Source organism: Fusarium flagelliforme (genome assembly GCF_020744385.1).
Source record: "Fusarium flagelliforme strain FIESC 12 MPI-CAGE-AA-0113 chromosome Unknown B0J16scaffold_3, whole genome shotgun sequence".
Classification (NCBI taxonomy): Eukaryota; Fungi; Ascomycota; class Sordariomycetes; order Hypocreales; family Nectriaceae; genus Fusarium; species Fusarium flagelliforme.
Genome location: NW_025763505.1, coordinates 1,893,189 through 1,915,638, shown reverse-complemented (window position 1 = coordinate 1,915,638; position 22,450 = coordinate 1,893,189). Strand labels below are relative to the sequence as shown.

At 49.7% G+C, this 22,450-nt stretch overlaps 5 protein-coding genes across 5 annotated transcripts; 2 read left to right on the top strand and 3 right to left on the bottom strand.

Moving 5' to 3' along the window:
* The first annotated feature begins 955 nt into the window (after positions 1–955).
* B0J16DRAFT_337599 (uncharacterized protein) lies at positions 956–2,238 on the top strand. The gene has a single exon (XM_046127365.1). It carries the CDS (start codon positions 1,307–1,309, stop codon positions 1,940–1,942), a length of 636 nt encoding a protein of 211 aa, XP_045984526.1. The 5' UTR covers positions 956–1,306; the 3' UTR covers positions 1,943–2,238.
* Positions 2,239–2,702: 464 nt separating this feature from the next.
* B0J16DRAFT_97776 (mitochondrial carrier domain-containing protein) lies at positions 2,703–5,561 on the bottom strand. Its single transcript, XM_046134781.1, has 3 exons — positions 5,015–5,561; positions 3,756–4,931; positions 2,703–3,701 (listed from the first exon to the last, which is right to left on the bottom strand). Exons 1-3 carry the CDS (start codon positions 5,201–5,203, stop codon positions 2,979–2,981), a joined length of 2,088 nt encoding a protein of 695 aa, XP_045984525.1. The 5' UTR covers positions 5,204–5,561; the 3' UTR covers positions 2,703–2,978.
* Positions 5,562–8,953: 3,392 nt separating this feature from the next.
* Positions 8,954–11,087, bottom strand: B0J16DRAFT_382484 (cyclin-like protein; the record flags this gene model as incomplete). The annotated part of the gene is made up of 4 exons (XM_046131245.1): positions 8,954–9,241; positions 9,296–9,835; positions 9,888–10,949; positions 11,076–11,087. The coding sequence occupies 4 exons, from the start codon at positions 11,085–11,087 to the stop codon at positions 8,954–8,956; spliced, it is 1,902 nt and encodes a 633-aa protein (XP_045984524.1).
* A 5,733-nt stretch (positions 11,088–16,820) lies between these two features.
* On the bottom strand, positions 16,821–17,317 carry B0J16DRAFT_97663 (uncharacterized protein). Its single transcript, XM_046134780.1, has one exon. The coding sequence runs from the start codon at positions 17,204–17,206 to the stop codon at positions 16,943–16,945; it is 264 nt and encodes an 87-aa protein (XP_045984523.1). The 5' UTR covers positions 17,207–17,317; the 3' UTR covers positions 16,821–16,942.
* A 1,173-nt stretch (positions 17,318–18,490) lies between these two features.
* B0J16DRAFT_97657 (uncharacterized protein) lies at positions 18,491–20,710 on the top strand. The gene is made up of 2 exons (XM_046134779.1): positions 18,491–19,387; positions 19,450–20,710. The coding sequence occupies exons 1-2, from the start codon at positions 18,614–18,616 to the stop codon at positions 20,593–20,595; spliced, it is 1,920 nt and encodes a 639-aa protein (XP_045984522.1). The 5' UTR covers positions 18,491–18,613; the 3' UTR covers positions 20,596–20,710.
* Positions 20,711–22,450: the final 1,740 nt, after the last annotated feature.

Here is a 22,450-nt window from a genome sequence, read left to right as displayed (position 1 = left end):
CAACTCATAGCATTATGAGATTTTAGTTTTATCTATATATCTACCTATCTACCTGATCATGATAATCATGTTTTTTTTTTTTTTCTTCTTCTCCTCTTCTCGATATTCTTCTTGTTTGTGTGACTCTTTACATACAAGATTAGACCCTGGTCTTCTGGAGGTTAAAAAAAGGGGAGACCTCTTAAACTCCCGATACTAATCCTTGTACGATAGTGGATTCAACGGCTGTTCCGCGACGGGGCATCGCTCGGCACCGCTACGGTACTTGTCACCTTATGCTCAGCCCATTGATACGATATCTGTGGCTGCAATCAAAGATGCTGATACCTAGGTGCCTACCTAGTGATTTTACCGAGATCAGACAGACTAGATCCGTAGGTTACCTATTGTTTCCTGACTGGTATTCAGCATCCAATTCATGGCTGGCTGTGTTCAATGATCGACATCTGCTTATGCTACTCTCGTCAATTCAGCTCAGAAGAGTAAAAGCCATCGACGAGTCAGCTTATCTGACTGGCACTTGGGGATTGAGATGGATGCCACAAAGATTCGAATCACCTAAAACAAAGAATTCAGCACCAAGATTGACGACGAATAGAATGCGATAACTCAATCTTTCGGTCAGCATCAGCTACTGCAATGATGGGTGTGTATCTAAGACAGACAGGAAGACTCAGCCCTTGACTTGAATACGCGATTGTGTGGCTCAAAAGCTTCAATAGTAAAATAGAATGACAGCACTGAACTCAACTGACGGTCGGGTCCCGATCCCTGATTTGACTTACCCATAACCCCTGCCATTTCTTTCTTTAGTGGCCGATTGCTCGTAAGTTCAAGCCCCAGGCCGTGATGTTACCGTTACCGGGGGGGAGGGCGTGTCCCTTAACATTGACCTTGACAACCACGGCCATGACCGCATCTCATGTAATTCTCTAGACTAGAATAGATCTTCTGAATATATATATATATATATATATATACCAAGTCTGAATCTCCCTCTCCTTCTCATCTCCTTTTGGATTCCCATCTTCAACAACCTACAAAACGCTTATCAGTCTTGTCATCATACGACTCAACGCCTCAAAGATCGACGCTACTACACGATCAACATTACCACCATCCGTCAATCACCCTTATTGGATATACATCATTCAAACCAACAACAGCTAGTCAATCATCAGCCTAGCAGCTCTTTACAAACTTGATTTAAGATTCTTTCAACGCCAACTAGTCAATTCGACTTGCTCTACTCTCGATATCTATATCATCATCAACTACCTACTTGAAACCCGACAATCAGATCATCATGGCTACCGCAATTCAACAGCAACAACAAGAACCTCATAAAACAGGCTTCCTCGATCTTCCAGTCGAGATCCGCCTGGAAATCTACAACCAGCTTCTCATCACAGCTCCCTACACAAGATGCGGTCGTCCATGCCCAGAGCAAAAGGTCCATGCCTCTCTCCTCCGCACCAACCGCCAAATACACGACGAGGCCACAGATCTCCTTTACGGGTCCAACACCTTCCTTTCTCATCCTACACTTCTTACATCTTTCCCCCGTCTAAGAAACTGGTACGGCCCCGTCAAAGAGTCGTCCATCATCCCCAGCATCCGCCGCTTCCACGCCCAAGTCCGCCTCGACGTCGATCTCCCGTATGACGCAGACGCAGTGACAAAAGCCTACAGCGGTCTCGACGAGTTGACCATCGACGTGGTTCAGTCCATGTTTCTCGGAGTGGGATACCGCAATCTACGTATGTTTGAGGGCGTCAGGGGTGTAAAGAAGGTTAATGTTATTGGCAGCACGACTGGCTTCGAGGATTACGTCGAGTGGCTCAAGATGGCCATGACGAGTGAACCCGACGCCAAGGTGCCCGAATTCGTGCCTCAACAACAAGCCGGTTGGATTCAGCGCTTAGCCACTGTGCACTACTAAGTCGCTCCCGGCATTGCTTTTTCTATCGCTTTTCACTTCTTCTCATTCGTTGAGAGTTTGCTTCAACTTGTACTGTATGGGTTTAATGTATTTGAAGCGATTGATGCATAAAAAGAACTAACGAATGTGATGAAATCGTCCTCATTTGGACTTGGAGTTTTTGGTTAACTACCAAGGTATTTGGCGGGCATTGGAGTAAAGGGGAATTCAACTAGCTGGAAATTCCCAAATATCATCAGATAAATCCAGTATTAGCAGTACACAATGGTATCATGGAATAAAATGTTTAAAGTTACAAGTATCCCGTCCAGTCTCGTCAACAGTGAAACAGCAGAAATGACAGCTTCCAAGATTTAGACAGTACGATATACACCAATCCCTATTGCAGTAAGACATAGATCAACCCACTATCACTCGTACAATATAATTTAAATATCTTCAACGTAAATCTGCTTTCATTTCTACAAAGGACTCACACAAGCTAGGTATGGTAACAATAACAATAAAATCAACAGCCAACATAGTAAAGAGACAATAATAAAACAGCCCCCATCATGCCCTTTAAATGCCCCAGAACGCCGAGTCTGATGCAAAAGTAGCAGACGCTCCCCTCCTCGCCCGCTCAGCCGGGATTCGGATATGAGATTTATCACAATATAGTTCTTTTTTGTCTTCCGTCTTCCAGTCGCATTCCCTTTCTTTTCCTTTTGTCTTTGTCTTTGTCTTTGTCTTTATATTTGTCCTTGTCTTCCACTCTAAACAAAAAAGATCAATCCAAAAATGAGAGGTCAAGGTCTTCGGTTCGGGGTATCGTTGGAGGATGCAGGATCTCCCCTCGGCTCTGTCCGGTACTCCGTGCGCGGGTGGGTCGGATATCGAAGCCCGACCGTGGGCCGTTCTCCAAGGCGCAATAGCCGAGCAGTCGCCGGACAATCGCTTTGGCCAAACCTTGCTTCCTTCTCAACCTCAAACCACCCTCATCTTCATCCTTTTTCTGTATCTTTCTCAATCATTCATCTCACTTCTATCCCTTGGCTTACTGGCCACCACCACCCATGATCTTGGGCAGCGATCGCCATCCCTTCTCGTTAGGAAGCTTGACCTTGCCAAAGTCCTCATCCAGATCAAGGATCACCTTGAGGGCGTTACGGCTGCGGCCATAAGGACTAGTGTCCAGGCTACCCTTGACCGTTGACAAAGCATCAGACACTCCTGTAGGAATCTTCTCCTTCTGTGTACCAGGCATGGGCAGGACAGTCTGAAGAACCTCGTACGCAGCCAGGGTGAAACCGAATTGAGGAGATGATCGGAAGATACGGGCGGGACCACCCTTGAAGAAGGCAGTGAGGCCCTCTTCCTTCCAGATGGTCTGAGCAGCGTGTCGCAAACCGTTGTATGTGGCCTCGCCCTTGCGAGCCTCAACCTGAAGTCGGGTCTTGATAACGTCGCAGGGGGTCGTCAGGTAAGCAGCGGGCATACCGGCAATGGCACCTGCAGTCAGTAGCTGCAGAACGCCCAGCTTGTTGGTCGGGGACTCGCCGAAGAAGTCCTTCTTCAGATGGCTGTAGGTGGGGAAGTAGATGGCGGAAAAGGGAACATCGCGGAGCAGGCACGCCGAAGCGCCCTTGTACAATCCAACGAGACCCAAGTTTCGCACGATCCACATGGCCGATCGCTTCGGTGTTCCTTCGACGGTCTTGGCGACCTCTCCCTGCACTTGGAGACGAATTTTGACGATCTCGAGAGGGTTGGTGAAGACCTAAAATGTATTTGTCAGTTGCCATTCATTGAGATTGGTTACTTGTGTACTTACTACTTGGCAGGCACCAGCGGAACCACCAGAGATCATCTCGGACCAGAGCGTGATGTTGCCGTTCTTGTCGGTAAACGCTGATCGGGCGAGATCGTTGACAGTGAGCTTAATGGCCTTCTCGGGAGCGACACCCACTAATTGCGGCAGCACACCCGAGTAGAGACCTCGGAAACCCTCATTACGGATGACCTTTTGGAAACAATCAATCGAGTTCTTGTAGAGACGCTGACCAGGTTGGGCGCCTCGCTGGTTTTGCAGCCGTGTCTTGACCAAATCGATGGGGTACACCATGAAGGCACCAAAGGCACCAGCAACACTACCAAGGGCAAAGTTGTAACCAGAAGACAAGACGCTCATCAGAATACCTCCACTTGCAACCTTGGCCTTGGTGGCCTCGACAGCATCGTAAATAGGGTTGCGCCATGAGGGGTCGAGAACCTTGGCAAAATCGGAGAGTCCCAAACGACCAGAGGGCTCGTCGAGGCCAGCAAAGTGGAAGAGAATGTCGGCTTCCATTGGGGTGAAGAGAGAGAAGCGGGTGAGCTTAGCAGCCTCGTTCAAGAACTCGGGGCGAGTGATCTTGCCATCCTTGCTCTGGTCAATGGCGCGGCGCAAGATGATCTCAACAAGATCCATACCACCGATCACGTTCTGAAATGCGCGAACGTTGGCGTAAGAGATCTTGGATCCGATAGAGAGGTTGACCAGAGTGTGTAGGTTGTCGAGAATGTGCTCAGACAGCTTGTGGCGTGCTGTTTCGACGATGATGCGCTCGAACTCCTCACCACTGATGAAACCGTCGCCATCCTTATCGAGCTGGTGGAAAGCTTGTCGGATGCGCTCGCCTTGAAGACCTCGCAGCATCTGGCAGAACTGAGGGTAGTCGAGAGGATGACGGTGCTTCTTGTTGCCAATGTAAATCTTGGCCCAGTCGGATTCCCAGTCGAAGGCTAGGTTGTTGGGACCCTTGTTGAGCTCATAGAGAGTGCGGAAGTCGTCATATTTGACAGCTCCGGTGCGCTCAACGTCGAAGAGACGGAAAGCAATCTGATATTCGGCATCGGGCTTGCTGAGGAGGTGCTCAAACACGCCCCAGTCAGCCAGACTCACTCTGCCCTTGCCATTCACGTCGGCGACGCTGAAAAGAATGGAGTATTGGTCACGAGAGATCTTGTGCTGTTTGGGTATTGTCAGTAAAGCCCCGGTGAGTATACAAGCTGAGCGGTAACCCAGCTTGACCAGAGTAACAAGTGACTCACGTAATCTTCACCTGTGGGCGCAACAGCGTTGATAAACTCTTCAGGTCCAAGGTAGAGCTCGTCAGTCTCAGCGTCTTTCACAGCGTGCTGAGTGAAGCGCGCCTTGGTGTGGGCAGCAAGCTGCTCAGGCTCATGTGTCCCCACGACAGCCTCCTTGACGGCCTCGGTGGCCACAGCAAGTTTGGACATTGTTTAAATCGGAGTCGATCGGAGGGGTAAATAAAAGGCACTCGAGAGGTAAAGGTTTCGTTTCGAGCAATTGAAGCTGCGAAGGATAAATACCGATGCTCAGCGCGTCAAAAACTGAGGCTTTTGAGTCAGCCCGGAGACAAATCGGCTTCGTAAAATGCCACAGGGAGGTGGTCCGACAACGGGCGAAGTACGGGGAAACTCTTTAGAGCAACTCCAACAGCTGAGGCCAACTGAAGGACAAGATAGGGACAAAGGAGGACGTATCCCTTAACAGTCGAAGACAGCGACAGGAGAAGTATGTCAGAAATAACTCGACAACGGCAGAGAAAAGCGAAAGGGAAAGGGAAAAGGAAAAAGAGGCAGAAGAGGAGGAGCGAAATGCGTCAATTGGGGAATTTCGAGATGGAGCGAAAGATGAGATAAATTTGCTACCTCCCGCTTCATTCAGGCCGGTGGTTGGTCCGGGCGGGGGGGTGCGCGGTGGTGGGGGTGCGCGCCTGCGTGGAGAGCTCACCTCACTTCAGGGCACTTCAAGACAATTAAGAAGCCACGACGGGGAAGAGGTACAAGCAGATAAGTACACGTCGGTATCGTACACGAGTCGAGATACTTGTAGTACATGCGTAACTTTCTTGTTTCGCCAGTACAGGACCTAATGCAATGGAAAGTGCTTGTAGCCCTAACGCTCTCCCATTTGATCAAGCCCTGTAAAGGATGTCTTTCCTGCCACTGAAGATTCCATGGAAGCGCACCTCTGGAACCTCAAGGAAAGCACCTAAACAGCCAGTGTGGGCTCGGGCGGTCTGCCAACTCCGGGCCAGCGGACAGGTAAACTACCTACAATCCGGACCGCTCCAAGCGCGCTTTCGTTGCTTTTGTCTGACATCCATATTCATATTCATATCCAGCTTGAAGATGTATCAGGAGGTGGTTCAGGAGACTACTTCCTAAACAACTGACTCTACAGGCACACGAGGGCAACAGAGGCCCCGTCACCAAGTCTCTGCCAACATCAGTGAATCAGGGTTAGAAACAGAACTACAGCCAACTCGTGTGGCATTGGGTACCTAAAGGTACATTCATCCACATGGATGGATGTATACCTGGATCTCATCAGTGGACCCCTCCAAATTCTGGGCATCCCGGGCATCTCCTGGATAAAGTACTTAGCGAGGCTGCTCCCATACCTTGAGCACAACAATTATACGCCATTCGACTTCGAAATATCTGGCTCTTGGACATAATCATACAGAGAAGAGCTCGAGTATTTATATCCAACTAATTTGAGTCCATTTCTCTCAATCATTCTCTCTCAATCATGAAGCCGCGTCTCTTCCGCAGCACCGGGAATGCCTCCTTTCCCCGTCCCGGGGTGGCATACCATTGTGGGGATAGACCCGCAGAGCCGGAGTTCGGAGAAGCGCCCACTCCTCGATTCAATATGACCCGCACCGTTCATTTGCTTGTGGCATCGATCACCACGTTATTGCAGAACTACAGTTCATGACGATTAAAGAGGGTGAGAGGATGTCGACTGATGGTTCTCAATATATCAGTGGTATGCGGCCGAGAGCCTGATATAAGTCCGACGTGTGGACCTCGTTCAATTCGGAGTTGGGTGAGCCTTTCTCTTCCTTTACGGGTGCCTCAGCCTTCTCTGAGGTGCGAGTGTATGGAGCTATCCCCTTGTCTTTCCTCGAGGGTCTCGAGAAACTTCATGTACAGTCGCGGTTCCGCTGGACCGTAGCGCAATCTATCGTATTGGAGGTAACATGGTCTTCTGACAAAGAATTACGGCTCCAAAATCAGGTAGGAGCTGTTCACCTGCTCTCACCTTGAGGTATCAATGTAATATCCCGTGCCCCAGGTTCGGAGTCACGGAGTGTCTGCCCGTGCTTGTGGCAGCGAACAATTTCCGTGTTTCCAGAACCTCGCCCAAACCGTCAAGACGTCACATGGTTTCAATGGCTTCTCTAGTGTCGTCTTGGGACCCGGTCATTTTATATATCGGAATCTTGCCCAGGTCACGAGCACGGCGCAGTGTTATCCTTTGACCGAATTTAGCCAAGGTGAAGGTAAAAAAGAATGGAAGCCGAATCCACCCTGATCTTCTCCATGCTGCTAACCCTACCTCCGCACGCGCACAGGTAGAGATTCAGAACTGACATAACCGGGCCGCTAACCTTGTTGCGCCCCTATCACAACAGCTGCTGGCCTGTCTCCCATCACTTGACTTCAAGGGTCCTCACTTTTAAGGGAAGTTCATATATGTATTTGAATCAACTCATCTTGAGTATGTCCATGTGCGAAATGCCGGGTTTTCCCGGTTCGCAACTAGTATCAGAACAACTTTCCCCTGGCTGCCAGGTCTACAGTAGCTAAACGCCCAACCCCTGTTCTGGCCTTTGTTAGTGGAGCCAAGGAGAATCCTCCGTGGGGAAAAGTCGGGGTTTCCAGGCTAAGGTCGGGGTAAGTTCGCTCTCGTTCAGATTCCATCCCCGTGCAGATAGATAAGTTACATACAGCTTTGTGATCTGGATCTGGATCTCAATTAAGATCTTTTAGATCATGTAATAGACTTGCCAGGTTATACATCACGTGCATTCTACAAGTTTCAGATTGTACCCTATAGTAAACAGTCACATATCAATGTTTGCGCAAAAACAGATATTCGCGCTGGCCCCGATACCTGCTGATTATGCACTATAACAGTAGGAGGAAGGGGACTTCAAGATGGATATCACGTCCATTATGTGATGATCGGGTGCATGTTAGACTCAGCCAGTTGGCAAGAACATGAAAGAGCTGTTGCCACCTCGTATGAAAGTCTTAACTTAGCATCACGAAAAACGAAGTTTTTAAACAAGAAAATTGAGGATTAGATATCATACAAGCGTCCAGAGCCTCTAATAGTCTATATGCTGCTGTAAATGCAAGTCGGGTGCCTCTGGGGTTGCCGGCCGTGGTAGTGGCGGCGATAGCTCATATTTGCCCAAAGGATACATGCTTGTGATAATCCCATGCTTGTCGATCTGGTCTATTACCGACTCCTCTGTCTGTATGGAGTCGCGAGCCAGCCACCACCCAAAAAGCCCAGGTTAACCTCCGCAGTCCCTGAATCAGAATCTCCCGTACTCCCTCCGTGGTTCGTTTCCCAGTTGCACGTTGCCTCAATGCTATAGCAGGCCTGTAGAACCAGTACTGGTCGAACCATATCCCGCAACGCCAATTTCCGAAGCAGATGTATTAAACCAGCCAAATAGGCAATAAAATGTTGATGATAAACGCAGTCGCACAATCGTAATATTCGTAACAGTCATCCAGAGTCGTTATACAGTATTTGTTCTTCCCTTCTGACCTGACATATGGACTTGAAAGGCCAAGGCGGGAACAGAAATAGAAGTGCAAGGCTGGGACAATGCAGGGGACATTGCTGTGGCTCCAGATAATCAATGTCGTGATTGTCCAGCCCCAATCAGATATTAGTGAATAAGGGTTATCAAGAAGTAACGCCAGCATTGGTAGTAGTGCCAAGACAAGGGAGCCCGTTAAATGGCGGCAATAGCTGCAGGTCGAGGCGGACCCTGATACTGAAACCCGAAAAGAAGTTCACGATACCTTCAAACCCGGCCCGGTGTTGCAATGAAGGCACCAGGGTATACCGGGCCGGTAGAACCTCGTCGAGCAATGCAAATCAACAACAAAAAGCAAGAGCCGCCAGTGCCTGTCAAAAGCTGAGGGGGGTCTTCAACCCTCGATAGGAATTAGTTGAGGCTGCGCAATTGGCACCTCGGCGCTGTCTTCACGATACGCGTCAAGTTCTTGACGAACTGGAGCCATCTGGTTGGGAAGAGTGAATCCAGCATCGAGCGCTGCTTGCACCAGCAAAGATGCTTCCTTGTATCGACGGTCTGTGTACTTGTCGAATACTGCGGCATGATGTAGGTGAGGACGATCACAGCATTCAATCATCATCGTAACCAAGCTTCTCAGCTGACTCCAGGTATAGCCCGAGTAGTAGACATGTTGCTTAGTCTAAAAATACTGTTAGCATTTGTTTTGTTCACAATAATAACGAAGTGATCTCACCCAGTCACCCTTCTTGAGAACGAGTCGTGAAAGGCAATGCGCGCCCGCGGCAAGGAAGCTTGGAGGCGAGGCCACAAACCGCTCGTCCATGATGGTCAACTCGAGGAAATACTTGGCGAGAGTGCGGGTTTCCAAGTCGTAGTCGTCAGCCTTGCTGACGCGTCGCAGAAAGCTCATAGGGCCGGGCCATCCAAGCTCGAAGCTCAGCATACTAAGCATAAAGCGCTCGGCCTTGAGAACCTCCTCTGCAGTGTACCCATTGTCAACCATGTAGACGATCTCTCCCAGGGAAGGACAGTTAATCTCTTCGTATTTGGACGCCACCAAGATCGCGGTTGCCCCAACAAGCTGAAGCTTGCCAATTGACACAATCTTCTGAGAAAGGAAACGGTCGATATAGTTGACTGTCAAAAAGAGTGTCTCAGGCAAGAGACCAAAACGGTTGTGGACCTGTACCAGCCAATCCATGAGAACAGCTCGCATTGACCATTGAATCTCGGTCTGGTTGTCCATGTAGTGAGCATTAGGAAGCATCTTGATCTGCAGAGCATTGTTAGTGTCAGTACCGAATGATGTGCGCAAGGCTGCATACCTCGAGTTCACGCATATACTCAAAGATTTCGTCACCATACTCGGCGACCATGCTGACATCCCATAACTCCTCCTCGATTTCGTCGTCTGTACGCGTTCGCTCCACCTCTTCGCGGGCGTCTTCAAGTTCGCGCTGGACACGAGCTGTTACGCGTGGTAGTGGCACAATTTCTGTAGCACCACCGGCAGTCATGTCTCTCGAACGAACTGAGTGCGCCGTCGTATATGCTTGGTCCTGATCATCGAAATCCTCGTCGTCCTCCTCCTCCCAACATTCTTCAGGCTCTGACATGGCGGGAATAGGGCCTTCTTCGTAACAGGGAAGAACGGCTTCTTCCTCAGAGATCTCTGGGAGCTTGGTAGGTGGTTCTTCGTGCTCCTCCTTTTGAAGCGCGTCGAGACTAACACCAGCCTCGATGGGTAGATACATAGAGTCAAGATAAGCAGCTTGATCGTAGGGGTACTCGGTCTCCTGCAGCTGGTATGCCGCAAGATTTGTGACCTTGTGGCCCATATCAGCATCAGGCTTGGGGACGACCTTGTCTAGCTGTTTGCTCTGGGTACGTCGTAGACTGGACTGTTGCTGCTGAGGTTTGAGCTGAGGCTGGCTCTTGTGGTGTCTTGGTTGAAGGGAAGGTGCATTTTGGGTCGAGGAAGGAGCAGGAGCTTTGGTGACGACGTGGTTATCCTTCCTCACATACGTCTTCTTGTTCGCGTCGAAGTTCTTGTTCTCTAGGGCGGTTCGTGTCGATGATTGGTTGGCGGGTCTTTGCGCGGGACGAGTAAAGGTATCCTTGCCATAAGCACCGTTCTCCTTGTTCAAAGGCACACCTGTAGGGCCATGGTTGACACCATTCGTAGCGTAGACTTTGATTGATTTGCCTTCATCACGAAGGTGTCCGCCTTGCTTGCTGACATTGGTCACATCGCCAAACGCTGCACGCTTCGCAGGGCCCCGGAAGCCAGCTGTTGTAGTGGACTTGGCCATGTTGGCCAAATTTCCGGTTGACTTATGCTGATGGTGAAGATGAGGTGCATTTTCGGCGCCGCGCGGTCGAAAAGGCTGCAGTATGTTGTTAGCTTATACTCTGTAACGATCTCTGGTATGCATTGGTATGTAAGGGAGAGGGGGCTGTTCAAGTCGCGCCAACGGCCACTAAATAAGGGAGGAAGATGTATGACAACGTACCTTGGCATCCATCTCGACGTTATTAGATTAAAGGAAGTGACAACAAAGAGACGCGACTAGGTATGATGAAGTTGTTGAGTTCGCGTACGAATGCTAGAAGGATGTTTTGGTGGTTAATGTTGGCGCGTTGATTTACCATGTAAGATGCGGCGTTGTGCAGGTGCAGGTCGAATTTGCGGGTCGACAGGCGGCTTGCAGTGCGTATTTGGGATCGTTGATTGAATGTTGTTTGATATCGACTGTTGCGCGCAAGATATGTAAAGCAGGTACGATATCGAGGTGTTTCCAGCTCTTGTTGCGAAGAAAGAAGAGCTGCTCTGAAGCTTTAAGAACAAAAGTTGCTTGTTGTTTTTTGTTTTCGTTTCTCAGCAGGAACAAAAGAATCAGGCAAAAGCCTTAGGCTGGTGGGTGTTGGTCAGATTAGGGGCCCGGGCTTGCAGGGGGCACATCAAGCTGGGAGATTAGTCCTGCTAGAACTGAGCTGATGCTCTCAAGATCAGCCTGATGGTTGGGTAGTATGTACTTTAGTACACTGGAAGCTTCCGACGGCTTTGGCGACTTGAGAGAAAAGAAGATGGGGAGTAACAGAACAAAGACAAATGCAAATGAGGCGATGATGGAATAATAAAGTAGCCCGAGTAGCTGGGATCTTATGCTAGACATCCATCCTATCCTGATCGGTAGCTGTGCAACGGGCAACGGAGTCAACTATAACGGTGATGGGAGCTTCATGCCTTGCAAGTGGTGCTAGAAGCTGTGGCTTGATTGGGGGGATGACCCCTACCGTACCCACTAATTCCTTTGAGATGAGATTTTGTTTGTTTATTTATGCTCAGGTACGACATTATTTTTGGGCCATTAGTGCAAGGAGACTGAGCTCACTAAGCTGGAGGTGGTTTGGCGCACGGGCCGCTAGGAGCTCTACGCTTCGTTTCTTCTGTCGTCACGGCGATGGCGGCTGTTTGAGCATCCCCTCCACGCTAGGCCCGTTTGAGCTACTCTTCACCTTATCGGGCTTATCTCAACTTATGTCGCGTCTCACATCAAGAGCAATTCAAGACCTTGACGTCGTCAAAAGGTGATTCAAGACATAACCCGAGTATTCCGTGCCAAATAACTCGTTATATCTCTACTCCCAGTCTACGAAGTTAACTTGAGTCCGTCATAGCACATATACGCTGAGCAATCCGTCATTATTGATGTCAATTTCTGGTTTATCGCCACCGCGTTTTATCGAGCTCTTTACCTCACGTCTAATCCGCGGTTTCACGTGACTCTACCCGCACTCAAAGTCAACTCCATGTCTAGAATTCACGATATACACAACGTTGCGCAATGCTGAAAATAGTCGCCAAAGAGCAGTTCTGTATGGAGAACTGTCTCCATGTAGCTTCTTGAATCTACTGCGAGGGTTTTCAGGCTTGCGCCGCCTTCCATACAGTTTCCTAGAATCAGATTGCGCTCGTTGTGCGCATAAAATGAACATCTCCGAAATGCGCCCAATCCACATGCATCAGCTCTCGGACAGGTATAAATACCAAAAGTACAGTCCAGATCATAAAATATACTCTATATTTTTATTCCACGTTAAGTGCGACAGCATTGCGAACTCATAATGAAGGGAAAAGGGGCCCGGGAGGAAATTATGTGAATCACGCTGAGGACTGTTTTACTATCATGCGATGCTTCTATCACCCCTCTCGAGTGAGACAAGCCGCCACGCAAGCTATACTAAGACCAGTTCCACGCCACCATTTCTGACCTGCCGAGCCGTGCCTTGATATAGCATCATCAGAACAAGTCTGCGACAACCTTTTGAGGAAGATGTTCGGCTGTTATTGTATCGTCGCAAGATGGCATATGCGCATGAGGGGTATTGAGACCAAAGGATCTGTACGCAGATCGCATTAATTAGTCTACTTACAAACCGTATGAACTTCATTCTCAAAGCAGTCAATTTTTAAAAGGAATAGTCTCATCATTGTGCGACAGATTGGAAGATTCTTGAGTGTTGCGACTTTTTGTCGCATCAACCCTGGAGTACTAAAGTGACAAGTTTCAATGTCCCTTAATAGGTAGGTACCTAGTCAAACAAGATTTCTAATGTCATCTTTGAAAATCGAGGGATATCTCTTTCATCCCTAGTTTTCAAAAACTATACATATATAATTCGTGCCCAGAATCATACTGCGACTCAATTGATTAAGGCTCTGCGCAACCTATTTCGCATTGAAATATGCGCTTTTGTGCGACAGAATTCGTGCGGGATTCAACGGGTGCCAATAGCGGCTAACTTAGTAAATGGTTGAGATTGGATGCATCATGTTTTTGACGTAAGTACTGTACACACACACGCGCGGAATCTAGCGACCGCCACATGCCAGACAAATGAATTGGATGCGCCGTGACGAGGGATGAGGCAATAAAGCCATACACATTAAGCGCATTTCTACCAAACGATCTAAACCTGTGATGGGTTTCTGGTAGTCTAGGGAGTTTGCTGTATAATTGCCGAAGCCCGTCACATTCTTGACTGGCAAACTGGAACGAGTATGGACGACACGACGGCACACGGGCTGATACGAGCAAGGATGATGATAATCAGTCAATACTATACACACCGTTTCTTTTCCTGTGCGCCGCGCCGCGCCTCGCCTCGCCTCTGAAGATGGCATGCTTAATGATGAGCCGAGTCGCGAATCAGGCAGACAGGCAGATATTGAAGCCAAGCTGTTAATTAATTACCTGTCTGGCCATCTCGCTTGTTACTTACCTAGTACATAGTACCTACCTAGCCTCTAGGTATGGAGTCTCATGGAAGACCATCCGAGAGGGATGAATGGGGACGAAGCGAGACATTGGGCAATGCCCATACCCATACCCATGCTCAATCTCACTCACTTTCTCTGACTGGAGCTGGGGCTGGGCTGCGACGAGTTCTGATTCGATCGATGGATGTTGCCATTGTCGCATCTTGTTTTTTTGTTGTTGACCATTTTTTTTTGCGCCAGCGCATTCAGACGTGGATAATCCAGGGCGGGGCGGTGACAGCGTGCACGCAAGCGTCATGCTTGGATGGGGATGGACGATGGGCGCATCGCATGCTTTACTCCAATGTAACCCTGTACAGAGAAAGAGAGAGACGCACAAAGATACAGTACTGTACAAGAGAGGAAGACTAGAAGCGCATCATTCTCTATACCAGCGCAAGTATGCGATAATTACTGACACGGGGCGCAAAGTTTAGATTTCAGGTTGCGACAGGTGAAGACAGCTCATGCCTTGCTTGGTCTTGGTCTTTAGAGACGAGAGCGCATTGCCGTTGCGCAATTCTGAATCGCATTGTGTGGCAAGGGTCTGCTTGGCCCCGTACGGAATATGCACGGTATAGGTAGAGAAGCAGACTAAAGTTAGTCAGTCACGGGTCCTTGAGGGTCCTCGCAGTTCGCTCCTCAGATTTAGTTGAGTGAGAATATGCATGGCCTGCCGATGCCATACCCTTTGGTCTTTGGTCTTTGGGTATTCTACCAAGGGTCCACAACACTTTGACATTGGATATGTACCTAGGAACTGACTGAACTGAACTGATTCTGTCTGCTGCAGGTAACCTAGCCTAGCAAGGTAACTACTAACTTAGTAGTAGTTGGGTACTAAAGCACTGCACTGTACTGTACTGTTGAGGCACCTAGTGAGGGTAAACAAGAGCATCTAATAAACAACACGTTCGCCAATTCGAGTATCTATGGATCGATCGCACCCATCCACATCCACGCTGTGCGCGTATCTGACCCCGTGCTGAAACAAAACAAGCCTGAACGTGTGGCCAAGATCCAATCCAAAATACCCTTGACCAACTACCTCGTGCGCGACGAGCGAATCACTGCTACCGCTGCTTGAACGGTTCAATATGAAACCCCATCGCGGAGGGAAATTGATCGCCCGGGTCAAGGCGCCGCGACGAGGGTTATCATCACACGGACAATTGGCTGTTGCGAATCGCACAAGATATCAAAGAATAGATCCTATCCCAAGCGCTTTCAAAAGCGTGCGCTGCGCTGCGCCTAGCAGTATGTAGAGGCTGACTGGAGTTTTGACGTTTAAATTCCATTCTCTCGGAATCATTCGCAAGCTAAGCGCATTATCCCTCGACTCGAGATGATGGATGCGCAACGTGGAAGAGAGTTGGCGCGATTCGACCAAGAGAGTAAAGTAAGACTTAACTGACTTGCGGTCAACAACATGAAGTGATGTTTTCAATAGTGTTGCTGGCACCAATTAACAACAAGAGGGCATCTGATCCTTTGGACAGACTACTGTACTGTACTAACGTTGAGATATGTTCATCATTGACCAGGCCTAGGTAGATAGTGGTCAAAAAAAACTGGAACATCAAAGTGTCATAATCAAATATCGCCACAAAGGGGTGCTTCTCAGCACCAGCAAGCATCTCAGGTTTCGTAAGAAAAACGTCTCTTTTACGAACTCAATCCAACGAGAAGGCGCCTACTAGCATAACATATGATTTATTGTTATACCTCGGTATTTGAGTTCGTGAAGCTGCTCCTCAATCGTCAGGTAGTCTGTAGACAACATCATGTTGCTTACCGTGCGCCAAGCTTATTCGACACATGATCAGCCTTAGTACCTAGACAGGTCCCCCCAGCTTGCTAGATCATGACATCGAGTGCGATTGGTTGTCAGGGATCTCTTGCAACCACCAACTCAGACATCTTTGAGCCGTTGAATAGACAGCTCTCCGCTCTTCAATCGTCTGCTCACTACGAAGAATGACAGCCAGCTGCTTCAGAATATATCCTCTGCTGCTTTTATAATCGCAATTGCCTTTAGAGACGCGAATTCGAAAACTCTATATTTAGAGAGGTCAATGGTTCATGGTCATCGATATGCGCCAGAGTCCCGAGTTTATTATTGCAAGCCCTGAGCGAGGTCGCACTGGCTGAACCCTGGATACGATTTGCATGTTCCCATTGGGGCGCGGGAGAGGGATTGAGTGTGTGCGTTTGTGCGCTTGATAGTAGTCCAGCTTAACAAGCGATGTCGCCGAGCATATCCTACAGCATGGTCGACCATACATGTTCAGACACACAGCACAGAGACAGATCCCGTATATCCCTACAATAACATAGTCTTTTGTCAGTCACTCATCAGGCTAGTGGGAACCACTGCAGCGGTCGTTGTTCGCTGTCTCCTCTTCCTAGCCTGCCCACACCACATTTGGCATGGATGTGAGGGTCGTCAAACAGTCACAAACTCACACGAGGCCACCGACAAGTGAAGTGTCAGAGGGGAGAGGGGCTGGGCTAGGCTGGGCTGAGGGTTCCTTTTTCCATTGGGGGCGTGGTCACGGCTGTTGGTCGCTGGTGGCCAGCGTCTAGCCCAATTTTGGAGCAACGGATATGTAGCTAGCAAGCGGATGGATCGCGAGTGGTCGATGAGAGTCTAGAGATAAGTGGATGGCCAACAGAGCAGTTGAGTTAAGTTGAGTTGAGTTGAGTTGAGTTGAGTCGAGTCGAGTTAGGTTCGGGAGGGAAAGGAAGCGGAAGCCAAGCCAAGGTTCACAGGGTCCGCTGAAATGGACGACCCATGAAGGTCTGTCCGTCATGGTGCCCGGCAAGATGGAGCCCCAGAATCAATAGGGTCTCAAAGTGTGTGTGTACGGATACTGCACGGTACAGTATGCGATGCGATAACATCGGCAGTCGATGGCATCGTAAATAGAAGCAGCTGGAGGCGCATTGCTTCTGTTCTGCTACTTGGCCTGTTCCTGAACACTATAGTTCAACGTGGCGTCTTGCGACAATCTTAAAGCAAGATATAGGCCATCGCGTAGGGCTCATCATCGCCTTTTAAAGTATGCGCCTTGCTTCCATTACTGCTGGGGATCGACATCTGGCAGCCCTCTGATAGCTGGCCCGCACGAGTTTCAAGGCCCAGGAGTTAAGGAGATGAGACCCAAATAGAGAGGTGACGATGATTATACTCATTTCTTTAAGCGACTGCCGATAGTATATATGGAAATAAGATGGAACAATGAGTAATAAATAGTTTTTACTGCGCGCAAAAGACAGTCCAACGTTTTCCGATTTGCGCTGCGCAACGCACCGCCGCATCCGCTTTTCTAGGTTCCGATCGAGAATGCGCCCTGGCTATCTTCCCCTGAAGTGAGTCGCAAACCAAGAAAAAGACCAAGTACCTGAGCAAATGGTTTCTATTCTTAAAGTACCTGCTTGACAATCTATTGAGATGATTCACTAATACATTTGTACCGAAATTAGGGGGACGTCATAGCAGTTCCTTGATAGAAGCCCGGGTTCATCGGCCGCGGTACCACAATGGATGGGTCCTCGTCGAATGGACCTAAGCACAATGGATGGATGGAAGGATGGATCAGGTCTCCAGCTTCAGGGCAAGCCGTCCAACCAGCCCTGGCCCAATCTCAGCGCGGGCAAGGCTGCCCGGACACAAGGCGCTGTAATTACAGGCCTTTCAGGGCTGATAACCTCAACTCCAGTGGTCTCCTGACCTGAGCTTCAGGGAGCTCTAACACTGAACTCCTCTAACGCAAGCGGGTTCGTGTTAGTGAGCCGTCAGGGTATCAGCGGAACTGAGCACAAGAGACGAAATAATTTGATCACCTTTTGCGAGCTTAGACCGGCTTTTAGGTTACTTTATTTTATCATCCTAAGCCGTGGAGGACATTTCCTCTATTACCCACCTGTAGGCCCAATCCCTCCTCAGTAGGTAGTAGGTAGCGACAAAATCCAAGAACCTTGGTCTCGTCTGGGCTCCTCTTTTCCTCATGCACATCCTCTTGCCGACTGTTCAACGCCGCCACAAGCATCCCAACACGGATCAAGACGTCTCTTGTGAGTCCCATCGCCTTTACTATCATGCGCGATCCCCATCGAGGCCCAATCTCGAGGCCCTGCATCTCCCCTCTTCTGTCCTGAGCCCCCAGCTCCATGACCGCTCTGGTTCATCCGTCGTCCCCGTCCCAGGAAGCGCCAGACAGACAGACCCGACCGTCGACCTGCCCATTGTCCTCAAACACCACTCTTCCTCAACATCCAAGCCGCTCTTTAGCTCATCTAGTCATTCCTCTCTTGCTGACTTGCTTCGAAATCAACAGCACGCACTACAGCAAACCATCGCTGTCGTTTCAACGAAAACCGTCCGTCGTCGTCGTCATACGCACCGCCCTCAAGCCCTTAGACCACAGTCACCACACACACAAACGAGACTCGGCGCTTACCGCTGCCCTGAATGGTGATTGCCTCTTGAATCTTCATTACTCGACTCCGTCTTGATACGTTTGCATTGCCTTTGCTTTGGTCATTGGCAGTTTTTCGTCTTGAGCGTACTGTTGAGCGATCCTGCTGTGAAGAGGGCCGGGCCCAGTCTATCTCAGGCAAAGCCCGCAACCACCACACCCCAACCTATATTCTTGCTTCATCCTACATATATCTCTCTCATCTCCATCGATACGCTACAACACTCTTGATTTTCCACACAGCACAATGGCTTCCATGTCACCGCTCAACACCACTTTCGGTGCTTCGGGGCCATCCTCCAACGATGGTAGCGTGTCCCCTCAGCAGACAGTGACTCCCAAGACCGTCGCATTCGAGCTTACAATCGCCGATTCACCCGAATATCGTGCGCGCTTGCCGATGCGAGTCAAGATATATCCTCATGATACTACCGACTCGATTGTCACTACCGTAAAGAACTTTTATGGTCTGTACTCGGGTCCCACCGGATCAAAGGGTGTCAGCTTTGAGGACTACGAGGGAAACACTTTGATTGCCCGTTACGAGAACTTCCAAGACCGCATGGTAGTATACGTCAGGGTGATAGAAGAATCTCCGGCGAACTCATCCGCATATGCTCCTCGTCCCTATCACGACCCTTCCATGAGTGGTCACCCTTACTACAGTGACAATGGCTATCCTGCTCCTCAAGCCTCGCGTTTTACGCAGGAAATGTCTAGACCCAATTCTCGGTCCTCGCGGCGGCGAAGCCCCTCTCCCAATACTGCTACTGCTCGTGGCAGAAGAAGTGCTTCTGCCAGCACAAATGGTAAGAAGGGACGTTCACGCTCGTCCAAGACCCGCGCCTCCGCTTCTCGGAGCCATACCGAACTATATAGCGACAGCATAAACGGCTACAGCAGCAACGACGAACATGGCTCAACCTCCGGAAAGAACAAGGACCAAATTCCTAATCCTGATATCAGTATGGATAATATAGTTGAAGGTGGTCGTCGCAAGAGAGCCAAGTTTGAAAGCTCGGTAAGTGGAGACCGCCATTTTGATAAGGCGGGCTCAAAGAGACTGACAACGTCGGGCCACAGGAATTGCCCCTGTTCGCACCCCCTCAGATGCCAGCAGCAACTTCGAACCCTTCCGTGTCTCCCGCTCGCCGTGCTGAACCCCATCGCCCTGCGATGCCCTTTGTGCAGCCTCATCAAAACCCTTTCACGAACCCCCCTCGCCCCATGCAATCGCCGCAAGGCTATGGCAGCGGCATCACACATCCAAGCCTTTACTCAACACCAGGACCTGACGCTCGTCGCAATCGAAATAGTGGCGGATATGCTAGTAGCGCAATGGGAATTCTTCCTACACCCGACCCTACTGTGGGCAGCTGCGTGTCCGAAGAAGATAAGGACGTTGCCATTCAGCTGATGCGACTTGGTGACATGTCCAACATATCCCACGGCCGAACCTCCGCTTCTACTCTCGATGATACATTCAGTGGCAGGGCTGATGCTGCTTCCTCTACCGGTGCTACCAGTGATGGCGACAGTGAAAGCGAAGCAGAACTACCCCCACCGCGTCGCCAGAAACTTGATATGGCTGGTGTCGGAAACGTCTATCAGACCACTGAGTCACATTTCATGCCGCCCCCTGAGAGCGCCGAAGTCAGTGGCGACGATGCTGACTACGAGGACGGAGCTGACGATTCCCTTCTCTCCAATGGCAAGAGCAAGCCTGCCAAGACCATGAAAGCACCTTCCAAGCACAAGAGCTTGGCCTCTATTTCGAAGACAGCTTCGAATAAGACCTCCAAGACTGCTCGCCCCATCAATGGCACCAAGGGCAAGAAGCTCCCCCCTGTGCCTAGTGGGCCAATGTCACCCGCCTCGATGCCCCCTTCACGCAAGCAGTCGGTGGCTTCCACTGGGCAGACCCCCCTTGCTCCCGGCGAAGATGACCAACCCGACCTGTCTACCAAGCCGCGTTGCCAGCGCTGCAGGAAGAGCAAGAAGGGCTGTGATCGCCAACGACCTTGCGGGCGTTGTCGCGATGCTGGCTTGACCGCTGATCAATGCATTAGTGAGGACGAGGGCAACGGCCGAAAGGGTCGATATGGTCGACACATGGGAGTGCCTATCGCTAAAGATGAGGTTCCTGCTGTTGCCCAGCCTGCGCTATTACCTGCTGCACCCATTGCAGCAGCCATGGCAGGTGATAAGTCCAAGAAGCGCAAGCGGTAGGCGCCGTGTTTTCTGTGTGCATTTTCATTTCAGGGCGGCACTTATGATTGATACTCGGACGTAATAACGACGGTCAGTTGACCATTACACTCCTTATACGGCGTTCGGAAGAAAGATGTGGGAGTTGTCGAATTCGGGTTTTACTATTTCGTCCTTTTCCTGTGCTTCAACATAACTCTGATCAACCATCAACAAGGCTAACTGCTTGTCCTTTCTGACAGCCTTGGCAATGCCTGGCAAAGAGTCGCTCAAGCAGTTTTACAGAGTGAGCAATGAGGAAATGACCGGCGGCATGGATAGGGAAAAGGGGCGCGTGGATTGGAAAATCTCCCAGGGGCTACAAAGACAGCAAGAAAAGGCATATGGGTGGGTTATCGTGTGTCTATATGGTCGCGCACAACGCGGAATGAAGGGCTAAAAAGGTGGCCCGTCTGGATGTTCAGTGATTTGTCCGTCAACAACACAAAAAGATCGGACTAGGGTGATAGCGGGTATTGTATCTGGTTGATTCTCCTGTTTCTTTGTTGTACTTAGTGCCAATACAGCAAGCATGTTCGATGTAAACTTGGTGGCCATGTGGGTGTCAGAAGAATTATCCTCTAAAGCTTAGGGTGTCGAAATAAAGTAGCCTAAGTTCCAGTCTAAGCTTGCGTAAGGTAACAAGATTATTTCGTCTCTTATGCTCTCGGCGGCCAATTCTTCTGGTGCCCTCACGGTAGCACAATACGCGTGATTATGAAGTGTGCGACGACCGAATACGTGATCTACAACAATGCGCTTGAAACGTAAATTGGCAAAAGTCACAGCATCTACACTCCAAGGTCATGCGACCACTTTGCTCTTGTTTTGAAGCCGTAACAACGTTGTGGTTAGGAATTGACCAATGTTGATGTCGTATAGGGGAGTTTGCGCTGTCGCAAAAACCGACACCTCGGACCAGCTCGCCGACGGGGCCGGGCCGATGGATGGCGCTACATGCATGAACCCACGCGCGCAAACTTTGCAGCATTGTCGCACAATCTTAAGTTTCCATTTCAATCTGATTGCTATCTTCTTATCCTTTTTTTGACTTATTAATATTTTGCAATACCGAATGGCAATGTTGTGGTCTAACCTACAGCACACCCCTACCGCAAATCTGAGCCCCCCACCATCACACTTGGACTAGCGTGCCGTTCCAGTCCCACTCTTTACCGTTGCGGAGATGGTTTGGCAACCGATTGGCTGGCAAGCTTTGTACAGTATCACGTGACACACTTACATCATCCTTTTCTTTACCGCTGTTCTTGTTTACCCCTCCATCGTTGGCGCGGGGTAATTTTTGATATTTTTTTTGCATGTCTGAATGGGGCAAGAATGAAGAGGAGTAGACAGAAATACATGATCAGTCTGAATGAAATTTCAGATCAGGGCGATTAAGCTTGTGCTAAAGTCAAAGTTTGAACCATGCGGGTAGAACCGTTTCGAAAAGATGCTAAACGCGGACCGGTCGCCGCAAAAACCAAGTTGCATGTCCCAAACCGAATTATCATGATGAGTGCGACGTTTGTGCGCAGTCGCAACAGAGCGATGCGCAACCTTCAGCGCAAAACTCTTCATGGTCGCGCATGAGTTCTGCATTGTTATTTCTGTTGTTTATCCTTCATCGGACGCCGGCCGCGGTCAGCTGTGTGACTCTGTCCCTGGTCTTCCATTGGTCCCACGCGTTTTGGTATACGGACTTCCGTCTCCGGGAATAACCATGCCGGCCATCGGAGCGGGGCTCGGGTGGGGAGCGGCCTGTCGGCGGTGGGTGGGTCGTGGCGGTGGAACTTACCCTAGATATGAATATAACTGATGTTTTTCATCTGCAGAT